The 13,069-nt window shown below is 33.0% G+C and overlaps 1 protein-coding gene across 2 annotated transcripts in view; it reads left to right on the top strand.

Moving 5' to 3' along the window:
* The window catches only part of CDH19 (cadherin 19), a 46,324-nt gene that overhangs the window by 10,629 nt on the left and 22,626 nt on the right, over positions 1 to 13,069 (top strand). For both annotated transcript variants that reach the window (XM_037128713.2, XM_053664137.1), the window contains exons 2-3: positions 5,210 to 5,512; positions 8,171 to 8,465. In XM_037128713.2, the coding sequence (XP_036984608.2) occupies positions 5,318 to 5,512; positions 8,171 to 8,465 (490 nt within the window). In that variant the 5' untranslated portion in view covers positions 5,210 to 5,317. The remainder of the gene's footprint in view (positions 1 to 5,209; positions 5,513 to 8,170; positions 8,466 to 13,069) is intronic.

Here is a 13,069-nt window from a genome sequence, read left to right as displayed (position 1 = left end):
ATCAATCTCATGAATCTCGAAAATAACTGAGATGGAGGTGTCCTGAAAGTGGGTAATAGAAAACATTTTTAGTGTCCGGTTTCAAGACTTGTCCAAACACTATAATGCAAATTATAGATCTTTATTCAAATTCTAAAAGTGAACTGATAGTGACAGATATTATGCATGATGTTAGATACCTATGAATTTTCTTTCTCCTGTTCAGGAAAGCATAGCATATATTTTTCACTCTATGACCTCAAGATTAGGTTCCCAGTCCTACCTTTAGTGTTAAATAACTACTTAGTATTGGGAAGGTCACTAAAAACTTTCTAGATATAAATTCCTTCATATATGATGTAATACAATAGATGAAATATATTTTCAATAATAAAGCCATATGATTCTACTTGGACTTAATAGTTCATGCTTAGGAAAATAATGTTATTTAAATGTTAGTAAAATTTTATGCAATATGTTAATATCAATATCATTGTAATATTATACATTGTATATTTTGAAGTATACTGTAGGGTGCAGTCACTCTACATTTTATTTAATAAATATAAGTAATTGTGCCTAGATTCTGGCAATGAGATTAAACCTAAATATATTAACTTGAGAGAGTATTAGCATGATGTTCTTTTTTCCATATTAGAATAGCATGCAGGTTTTTCTTTAAGCATTCATCTGATTGGAAAATATAACCAGAATTGCAGAAGTAGGGCAACAATGTCAGCGCTCGTTTCTCTGGGGACCGCTTCAGAATGCTAATTGGGAGCATTTTCCCTTATTAGCCTGGACTCAGCCCTGAGTATTTCTCAGTCTGGCACTGTTGACAGCTGCCAACAGTCTTCAATCACAAGTGGACTATTATTTGAAATGTTTTCTCCTCCCCTGAAATAGAAGAGTGTTTTTTTTTTCTGACCATTATAGAAAATTTAAAATGTGGAAAAGTATAAACAAAGCCACATTATTTCATCATTCAGACATTGTTATTACTATATTTCATTTCTGTATTTTTATACAGAAAAGTTCAAGTAACGGGATATGCCTATCTATTATGATCTAGGATTATAAAATTACATTTGACTTGTAATTTTAAATTTACTTGTGAAATATTTCAATCACACACATAACCTGAAAATATATAACCTATGGTAGAAAAGTCACCCAGATTTAATGAGTATCGCTGTTTGATACATATACTTCAGATTGTTTTAGAAGGAGAACAATGTGACAGATAATTCTAAACTTCAAGCTTTGAACCACTTTCTCTCCCTACTATCTTGGTCATTATCATGATACATTTTGCATGTCATTTTTCTTTACCTAGAGTTATTTTACAAAATCTATTTATGGCCATAGTCTTGGGCATCACCTTCTAATTTTTTTGAAACACTTCTATAATTAGTATTATAGAGTACCCTAATTTGAACTTTCTTTTTTTATATATGTTTTCCTAATTATTCTGATTTATATTTGCCTCCCACATGGAGAAACTTAAAAGCTTCATCATGTATAAAGGAATAAAAATAGTTAGTTTATAGATTAGTATATTTCTACTTCTGTGAGACCATCATCTCAATCAGGATGAGAAGTACAGTCATCAACCCACAAGGTTTCCTTGTGACCCCAGTCATCCTTTGTCCCTTCCTCATCTCCATTCTCTCTCGACTACCACCCTGCTTTCTGTCACTGTGATAGGTTGACATTTTCTGGGGGGACATATGAATGGAACCATATATGGACTTTTTGTCACCAGCATCATTATCTGAGATGACATTGTGTGCATCAATAGCTCATATGGATGTACATTGGTCACATGTCAGAGTCACCGAATCGCTGTTGTGTGATGCCTTTATTTTCCACATCTTGCTGTTTGTGCCATTGTCATTATAGATTTTATTCTACATATGTTACATACCTTGTCACACATTGTTATTAATGCATGAACAGTAAAATTACTTTTAAAATATTAATAAAACAAAATAACATTTACCCATATATTTTATATTTCCATCTCATTATGTTGCATTATGTAGATTCATATGCCCTTAAATCTGAACATTTTAAAAAATATTTTCAGAGATCAGTTATGCTATTATTTTTTCTACTCTGCTTTATATTGCTCTTCTTTTGAAGGTTGTTTAATTGTAGATTAAAGCATTTTCTCTCAGAACTCTATGTATATCATTCAATGAGTCCTGCATTTTTTGTGATGAACATTTATTAGATTTTATTAGTTTGTTTTTCTGGTGAGGTTTTATTATTTACTATTTATACTTTATTTTAATAATTTAAATATAGTGTGTCATTTTTTTTGCTCTTTTTCCTCTTGTTTCATGTGTTTTGAGATTTTTGGGGGTGTGGTATTGTTCTGCAAATCTGAGAAACCATTAACCAGTCTTATTATTTTATCCCAATCTCACTTTCTTCCTTTTGGGGATTCAAATTACGTGTTTGTTACACCACTTCAGATTGTTCCCAAGTTACTAAAATTTATTATGAAAGTCATTTTTGCTGTTGTACTTTGTACTTTAGTTTGAGTAATTTCTATTACACAGTCTTCATAACCAATGTGTTTTCCTCTGTAGCATTCAGGATTTTGATAAAAACACCCAGTGAATTTAGTTTTCATTTCAGATATTATATTTTCATTGTAGGGTTTCCTCTCGGTGATTTTTGAGTTTGTATTTTTCTGTTGTGTTTCACCACGTGGTCACTGAAATAGTCAGTTTAGGCCATAATCATCAATAACTGGTAAAACTTTAAAAAAAGTGTGACTATGAAACTCAATAAATATTGAACCAATATTGACCCAAATAATATTGAACCAATTCATGGTACATGAATCTACTAATGAATCTTGAAACAAGAACAGCTTCAACACTAAAAACAAAATGTAAAAAAAAAAAAATAGGTATTTATTTTATGCCTCCAGACACTGCACAATAGGTAGTACAGGGCATCAACAATGAGTATTTTTTAAATACATTCTGATTTTTTAAAAGATTTCATTTATTTATCTTTAGAGGAAAAGGGAAGGAGAGAGGGAGAGAAATATCAATGTACGGTTGCCTCTCATGCGTCCCCTGCTGGGAACTGGCCTGCAACCCAGGCATGTGCCCTGACTGGGAATCGAACTGCAATCCTTTGGTTCTCAGGCCCACGCTCAATCCACTGAGCTACACCAGCCAGGGCAAAGATGAGTATTTTTGACAATTACTTAAAATTGCATCTAATCAAGCCTCTATCTATTTATAGAAGGTAAACAAACATATTAAATCACACTACAGGACATAGCAAAATCCTTACTGTGGGAAACTGTACAGGATAAGTCACAGTTTGTCCAACTCATAAATTAAAAGAAAAATTAAATTTGAGAGTGATAAAACCTATGGACTAAATGAGACAAAAGGAATGCATCAATAAGCCACATTATGGGGACACAGTTGAATCCTGAATCAAAGATACTTAAATATTTTAATTTGTGTACTAATTGAATATTTGATTATATTAAAGACATCCTTAATTTGTAATATTCAAAATTTGCTTTTTAAATGGATAAATACACCCATATATAAAGCATTTTTACCAGAGTGCACAGGTCTCTGTGTAATGAATAGTTAATATGCTGTGATGTGTGAAATTTGTTTTAATATCAGAAAATGGATATGTGCATAGATGAAATAAGATTGTCATAACCTTGATAATTTTGAAGTTGAGTAATGGTGTCTAGGTGTTTATTATACTATTTTCTCTATTTCTAGATGTATGAAAATATCTTAATATAAAATTGACAAAAAATGTTATTTGCCCAACATTATAAGTTTACTTAATATTACCGTTAGTAATATTTCTTAAATTTATGCAACACATCTTCCAGTAAAGCAAACTACATGTTCCAAATGTTTTCATTATTCACTAGTTATTAAGTATACCTATTTAACAATTTCTAAATAACATACTTTATATGAATCTCAAATAGTCACGTAAGGGTGAGATTTATCTTCAAGTTTCGCCTCAGCTGCATTTCCTCTTGACCTTCATGAAATAAACTGATCAAAGAACACATTTGCTGTGAGTAACTCCAGGGAGACCAGAGCACCTCCGCAGCGTGTTCGTTCTTAATTAGGTACTTTTCCGCTCTTCCTAACAGGAGCCAGTGACCCAAGACATCTCTCAGGGGTTGTCCAGAAATACATGGACATCCAAGGCAGTATCAGATAGGACACTCCTAACAGAAATGGGAACACTATGGCTTTTTGTTGTCGCTATTGATTGTGACATTAAACTGCATTGTAGATGTGGCGAAATTATTCCTCTTCCTTCCCAAAATCCAAACAAACAAGTCCAGTTTGGTTGTACGGATGTGCTCTGTAGATGTAGAAAATGTGAAGCTTTTCATTTACATATAAATCATTGAGAGGGAGCTGGTATGATCAGTCCCAGGTAAACGGAGAGTTTTAAATGGAAAATTTCACAGTTTGAGTTTTTTGTTTTACTAGCATGTACTAGAAGATACTTTCATCTTCTGTCTTACATATTAAAAGTATTCAGCCATGGTTACCCAGGCACTATAATTTTGTATTTTCTGAAAATTGAGTCATTTGTTAAGATGAAAACAACTTTAATTTTCTATCTTTCATGCATAAAACTGTAACTATTATGCACTGACTTTCTATTCACAGTGTTTTATAACATCAGGATAAGTGGTTATTAAATCCCCTGGGTTTTAAGGTGAATGGTCCTTTTGTTTACTTAATACTACTACATAAATGATAGTTTGGAGAATTGTATGAAAAAACATATTTCCATTGAAATATAGGAGACAAACTATACTTCCCTCTGCTGGGCTGACTGCTGCTTTAGTGGGATAGTTTGTTTTTATTTAACTGAGATAAAATGAAAGAATTAAAAGAGGTTTTTTTTAATGTCTATCTACATGTCAGCTGTCAACCCAGGAGACTGCTCCAGCAACTTTCCAGCCTCAGGCAGATTTGACTACCTCTGAAACTGACAGTGCCTGAACAGAAATTTATAATTATTCCATTCATGTTATTGCTGAGCTACAAGATATAATTAACTAGCTTAATTGAATCGTCCATTAAATGTATACTTGTGTTCCATTTTTATGGATGCAAAAGTTGTATCCTTTCTTTAGCAATTGTGTGAGAAAAAAGCTGTTTTTAAAATGTCAAATTTTGTTTTGTTTCTTGTTCTTTAGGACATGAAAGTTACCTAAGAGTTTACAAAGATTATAAAGGATCATCACATTTTTGTTGGCAACATATTGTTTCTTCTGAGGAGTTTCGGCTGGAGCTGAAGGAACAGAATGAATTGTTGCTTTTTGCTGCCTTTTATGATGGGAATTCCTCTCCTGTGGCCATACCTTACAGCCACCGGAAACTCTAAAACTGAGGAAGTTAAGCACCCCGGGTGGTCTCATTGGAGAGTGAAGCGTGATTGGGTGTGGAACCAGTTTTTTGTACAAGAGGAAATGAATAGGACTAATCATTCCATTGGCCAGGTACTGGTTTTCTGAAAATGGTACAGGAAGTACCGTTGTGTAAACCTAAACAAATGAGTCGAGGCAGCTTTGGTGTTTGATGAATTTTAAATATTCTCAGTAGAACCAGTAGAAAACTTGGAATACCCACATAATTAATTGTTCCAGATTTGTTAGCAGCTAAAATATCCACACAGGATTGAGGGGGAAGGAAAGTGCTGGTTTTCCCATTTCACTGTAGACTCCCGTATAAAAAGTACAGCTGCCATCACCAACATCTGGAAACTTAATGATGTTATTTTTGGTAATGGAGCTAAGTAACTACACTGAGAACAATAATATTACAAATAGTATTTAGCCTGATTTTCTATTAGGCAAAGTCGGGGTTGATTTACCCCTCACTAATTTTTAATGAAGCAGATTAATGTCAAATCCTTTTACAGTTAAGTTAGCTTCAAGAGCCTATGCTATTTTTGTTTTGATGAGGGAAGTTGAAGTATAAAGAATAATTATTTTCACTTTCTTATAAGGATATATTTTAAAAGAATTTCCTTTATGAGAAAGGACATTTCCTATATATGTTTTTGGTTTTTATTATTCTTTGATTTTCTTTAAACAGAGGTAGTTCCAATATCCTGTCTTTTTCTGTAAAGCTCTTTCTCTAGATGAATGGACAGAAGTAAGTTTAACCGCTAATTAACTGGCACTAAAATTTAATTGGGCCCAAAGGGCGAAGTACTCAAAATTCATTAACTCCTTTTCCCTGACCCTTCCAGGAGAGACACAGAGTTATCCTGCTGCCCAGATAGCGCCGGGGCTCATCTATCCCATCATCCCAATGACCTTCAACCAAAGGCTTAGCTTAGGATTTTAGGCAAATGGACTGATTTCAAACTGTGTGTGCCCGCAAGCAGTCTATCTCGTCCCTTTTTATTTTCTAAGGTGACTGCAGGTAAATCACAGGCAGAGAGCCACGAATGAGGTCCTTAATGAAGTGTCTGCTATGTAACTGGGGCTCCCTAACTACATTTACAGTGAGCCCCACGGAGCTCCATAATTGCTCCGCATTTGCTGATAGTGGTGGCGGGCTGACGAACACTGGCTCAGCCGGGCAGGGCATCCGTGTCCTCGGAGCAGGGACTGCCTCCCTAGCTGACAGTCACAGGTTCTGGTTTTTGTTTTTCTGCTCCCTCCACAAATCCCACCCTTTGCTTTCCTTTCACGTGTACCAATTGAGTTTGCCTATATTTGTTCATTCTGTAAAGGTAGTTTTGAAAATAGTCAACCAGATAGGTTCCCCCTGAAAAACCTCATTAGGCTTAAAAAATACATAGATAACTATTTGAAATGAGAATAATAATGCATGGTTAGGTGCTTGTTAATTAAATAGCTGGTAAGAATAAAATTTAGCTGATGTGTCTGGCAGAACTTTCTTTTTGATCTGTTAAAAGAGATTAAGTTTGGAAAGCATAATGAAGCAAAAATTTCAAGTGATGTTGATTTGCCAAATTGATGATAACTGCTTCATTAGGAAGATATATTTTGAGTGGAAATGTAGGAATTTTATAATACTAGAAGCCATGGAATTGAAATGTGTTTAACTTACACATCTTGTGACATTAAGAGGCAGGTGTTCAAAATGCAATATTTTGCTTTTTGTTAAATTTAAATCTGTGCCTTTAAAAAGATCAAGCCCACTGATCTGTGAAAATTGCCTTCTAAATATACTCGAAATGCATGTATTTATTACCAAATTTGACTTATTTCCATTCTAATATTGAATCAAATCTTCAAACTACTTCAAAATGATATTTGAAAACCATGGGCCATGGTTTTAAATGAAAGTTCTGCTTTCATTTAATATATTTATTTAAGAGGCCATTTATTTTCCTTAATTTCTTATTAGGTCATAAGCCTTCCTTTTTGTTTTATGATAATGAAGGATTATCAAATTAAAAGAGATAGACCTTTTTATCTTTTTATTAGTAGTAACAATTTGATTCTTTCACTGCATGGCAGTGATATTCAACATGTTATTAAATTATTAAAATTAGTTGTTCAAGATATCTTCAGGTATTCTCCCAAATACATAGAAAAAAGTATTACCTAGTACAGAGTAATACACTGTACCTTGAGCTCTCAGACAAGTTAGGAATTTAGAATTGTATTTCTTGGTTAACATAAAATTTCAGAGAAGCCGTCACTTTGAAGAAGGGCATATTCATAAGTGATGAGACATGAAAGCCAGAGAATCACAATAATTAGGAGCTTATTGCAGGCTTTCCTTTCTATGTCAAAATAATTTAGATATGAAAAAAAACATATAGCCAATGGTAACATATAGCCTATGGTAACATATAGCCTATTTCATAATAACCTTTGTACATGTAAAATGAAGAATTATATTAATGCTATGAGTGGTAAACAGATTCACTTTGCTTTGAAAAAATAAAAGTAATGAGACTGAGAATAATAGGTATATTTGGGAATTGAGTATTATATGCCTGGTGGTAGAATTTAATCTTAAAATTAATATTATACCTTATTTAACATAACAGAGAAATCACACACAATTATTAACCTCAGAAATAACAGAGAGGCAAGAAAATAAAATCATTACAATAAAAGTGTCCCTTTTGGCATGTCTGGAAACTAAAGGATCTGTCTTTTTACTTGCAGTTGAAATATGGGATAGACAATGAAAACAAGGATTATCAGTACAAGCTTTTTGGTGATGGAGCTGGAAGTGCTTTTGTCATTGATGAAAAAACAGGTGTCTTATATGCGGTACAGAAGCTTGATCGAGAGGAACGAGAGCGCTACACTCTGAGAGCCCAGGTCATAGACACCATGACTGGGAGGGCGGTGGGACCCGAGTCCGAATTTTCCATCAGAGTCACGGACATCAATGACAATGAACCGACGTTCCTAGATGGACCGTACGAGGCCATCGTACCAGAGATGTCTCCAGAAGGTATTACATATTAATTTACATCAAGCACATATTAATAATGAAAACGGATTTAGAATTTTGAGTATATGCTTTGGAAGTGAGTTATTTGAAATTTCTACATTTGTAATTCCTTCTATAAGCATGTTAAGTTAAACACTTGAAAAATGACTCTACTAAAATTTTGTGAATATTGGTAACTTATTTGTCTTGTTAAAACATATTCTCAGTCTTCAAAGCAATAAGGAAAAGTTTAAACATGTTTATTTGAGAGAAAGTGTAAACATGTTCACTTACTAGTTTCTTCAAAATGAAACTTTATTTTCCAAGAGAAGTATACTTTTGTATTTTAAAGAGGAAAAGTGGTCAACCTTAAAGGTATACAGGAAAAAAAGATAGGAGTAAGTTTATAAGACAAAAATTCTCTGTGCATCAAGATCATGAAATGTGAAGACTAAACCCAAAGCAAATTGGATGAATACCTCTGCGGAGCTGCCCACACTTTCAAGTTTCTTTTTAAACCCAATGCCACTTTTATAAATATTTTAAATGTAATACATGTAGAGTACTTTTCCATGAGATATGGAATTGACAACCTCAGGAATCTGAACTGTCTTTATAACAGGAGGGAATTAGAGTGGTTGTGCAAAATTAGTCCACTCACTCACTGAGTCGGGAAATTTTGATAACACAATATGTAATAAAATTTAACTGATACAATTCACTAACATGTGATGAACTGATATGTGATCCAGTTATGGTCATTTAAAATGTTTCCATGCTCAAGAACTGTTTTAACTGAATGTGTGATTCATTAGCCAGTGAGGGCACAAACTTCCGATTATGAGATGATTCTATGCCAGGGAATGTAATACATAGTATTGGTAGTGTTAACAGGATTGTTTTATATCCTTGGAAGTTGCTAAGAGAGTGGATCCTAACTGTTGTTACTATGAAAACAAAATTATAATTATTTCAGGTGTTGGAGATGTTAACTAACCTTATTGTGGTTATCATATCCCAGGATAGGCATGTATCAGTCATCATGTATCTTAAACTTATTTAATATTACATGTCAAGTACATCTCAATAAAGCCGAAAAAAACTTCACTTTAAGATTATTTATCATCAACATGGCACAAATATGTCATAATGTAGAGCCATCATAAAAAGGAGATTAAATGAAAGGGGATTTATGAAAAATATATACAGATTTCTATTTTTTTCATGAATTGTAATAAGCATTATGTGTAGCAGAGATTTCTCAGAAATATAAAAATCTTTGTTTCTTAAAATACATCAAATATGAAAATTAGATCCTATGAAACTTATGCCTTTGGACACATAAATTGAAATTGATGGGTACTATGATCGATTGTCCTTTGTGTTCTTTATGAATATATTATTATTTATTAAATACAGACCAATTTATTTGACTTAAATTCTCTCATAATATTAAAAACAGAGATGTAAAAACTGCAACCCAAGAATAATAAGAATGACCTAATTTTCAGGTGATTGTGGACAGAAAACAAGATTACTTAAAGAATACTTTGCCCAATTGTGTTGACAAGAGGGAAATGCCATCTGTTTCTTGAGTGTCACTTGGAGGTCCTAGGTTGTAAAGTAGCTTCATCTCAGATACAAGCAGGGATGGGCCAATCAATACTTGTAAATAACTAATAACCCTTATACTAACAAAACAAGTTCTCAGTGTCCAAAAATGTGCAGATTCACGGATTAAACCATTATGCCCATCATGCATTTAATTTCTGAAAATTGCCTTTTTACCAGATCATCTAATAGCTTATATCTGCTTTTGTTACCAAGATCACAGATTCAGGCTGTAGGTCAAAAGAATATTATTTACTGTGAGTTTGAATTTGACCACTAGACAAGTCCACATCATCTCAATAAATTTGTTGGAGATTAATCAAAGTGTACTCATCATAAAACGGCGAGTAAGAATAGCTTTTCTGTTAGACAATTTGTATCTTCATCCTAAGAAAAGCCTGTTAATACTTTTAGCACTGGATTTAAAACAAAAACATTACATACAAAAATAAATGAATCATTTTGAAATCTACAGTTGAAAGTTTGGCATTCAAGCATGATATTACACTGTGGCATGCTGTTTATATAGTATTCTGTAATAAATGCAAACTTAACATACATAATGTTCTGACCACAGGTTGCTGCCTTCTCTGTTGCTTACATGATATTTAACCTAGCCATCAGAATTTATCACTGTTTTGCATTTTTATGTTTGGATGCCTCCCCCAAATAATGAGAAGATAAAGTATTCTGTGTGAAATATGAGACACTGCTATCTAATACAGTTTTGTTACTAATATTAAACAACATTTGGGTGAGAATCATTCAGTTCTCTGTAATTCTCCTGGCTTGTACTAAAATCCGTATAAATCAACACTGACAGAGTTATACTATTCTTACATCAGATTTTACTTTCAGTGGGTAAATAGGTCTGAGGTGTTGAGAATATAATTGATGCTATCAATAATGCTTTCAACCTTCAAACATTTTATGTAGTTTTATAAGTTTTAGCACTTATCAACACTACTATAGAAAGCATAATTTTTCATTCCTCATACATAATAAATGCTTTATATTAACATACCATTACTTCATTTTAATTTTCTATCTATGTCATAACAAATGAAAAATTATGTCAGCAAATGAAGATTCTGGGAGTACTAAAGTATGATGTTTTCTCTCAAGCACTTGGTATGATTTTACTTCTTATGTGACCTACATAACAATATGATTTTGCAATACAGTGTGTCTAATAAAATAGGCAAAATCAAATATCCTCTTAAATTTACTTTCATAAGGTTATTTTGAAAAATAAAATAAAATAAGCTCTTAAGATGCAGAAACTAGCTAGGAAGATAAAACTGATTTTAAATTTGCATTTTTGAAAAAGTCTCTTAAGGGTAATTTTGGCCAACACTATCAACTATCATTGTGATAGTAGAAACTGGGATTGTTCTATTGAATGTTCTATTTGTATAATTCTGAGAGAACCATTTTTTGTAGTTAAACTCCTGTTCACTAACAGAATAGATAAAATTGATTTAAGAAAAATTTTAGGCAGGAAATGAAGTTGTTTGCACTTACACATGATGTCTGATCAAGATAATGTGACTTCTCCCAGAAAGCTTTCTGTACTTTCTGGTTTACATTCCTTTCTAACTCAATGTCAAGGATCTAGCCAAGTTAAAACTTTAAGAGTTGCCAATTCTAATTACAGGAAGGTGTCTTAAGATGGCATAGTAAGAGTTAAGGGTGGGGCAATTCAGTATCCACATACCTGTCCTGGGGTAGTCACTGACCTGTATACACAATCCTGGGGGTGATTTTGTATTGTCGCAGGCATTCTAAAGTAGGGTGATGCCGTGTCCAGTTTTAACCAGGGCATCTCTGTTCAATCCTATTTTATTTCTGGAATCTTTCTAGAAACATTTGTCCCTGATTTTTTATTTTAATTTTTTCACCATTTTAAATACACATATTGGGGTGACATTGGTTAATAACACTATGTAGGTTTCAAATGCATGATTCTGTGATACATTATCTATAAATTGTATTGGGTGTGAACCTTGGGTGGTAAACACACAATCTTGTTTTTTTTTAAATTCTAATATTACTAGTAAGTGCATTACAATAAGCTAGAGTAAATTTGGCATCTACTTTTTACATGTATCTTCATAATGCACTACAAAATATAGAGTTTTAATATTAAAAATTTCTTTGGTTCAACAACTAGCCATATCATGTATTTGACTACTATTCCTGAAGCAGCAATAAGTAGTGTAGTTCTGGACACTAGGAATGGAAAATCACAATGGAAAGAAATTAGGTGAAGACAACGAGATCTCTTAGGAGAAGTAAGGGATGTGTTCACAGAAGAACAGTTAAAAGAACATCTTGCCAAATACTAACTGATTGATTAAATTGATTACTCTTAAGCAGGCTTTTGTTGAAATAACTTCATAATCATTACAAGGATCGATCGATTGATCTATCTATCTGTCTATGTAGCTATAACTTTAATTTTACATTCTATATGTTTAAGGTATACAATGTGTTGATTTGATATATTTATATATTGCAATATGCTTACCACCAAATCATTGCCTAACATCTCCATCACGTCGCATAATCATTACTTTTCTTGCAGTGAGACCTTTAAGATCTAACCCTTCAGCAACTTGGAAGTTTATAATGCAGTATCTTGGATGATAATCACTATAGTGAGCATTAGCTCCTCAAAACTTATCTTCTAAATGCAAGTTTCTACTCTTTGACCAGTAACTCCCCAATGCTCCCACTCTCAGCCCCTGGTAACCAGCCATCTACCGTCTGTTTTTATGTGTTGAGCTTTTTTAGATTCCACATGTGATGTTGTCTAGTTTTGTGTTTCTGTGTCTGACTTATCTTATTTATCATAATGCTCTTAAGGTCCACCCAAATTGTCACAAGTGGCAGGACTATATTCTAAAACACTTGAAATGAATTTGTGTACATTTTAAGTAGTCGTGCAGTATAAAACAAGTGTTAAAAAACTAACATAAAAATACTGAACAAAGCTGGTGTGGTTCAGGGGA

This window comes from Artibeus jamaicensis, unplaced genomic scaffold (assembly GCF_021234435.1).
Source record: "Artibeus jamaicensis isolate MK-2021 breed Jamaican fruit bat unplaced genomic scaffold, CSHL_Jam_final contig_354, whole genome shotgun sequence".
NCBI classification, from domain to species: Eukaryota; Metazoa; Chordata; class Mammalia; order Chiroptera; family Phyllostomidae; genus Artibeus; species Artibeus jamaicensis.
Note: the sequence above shows the minus strand (reverse complement) of the source record. Positions and strands in the feature narration are given on the sequence as shown.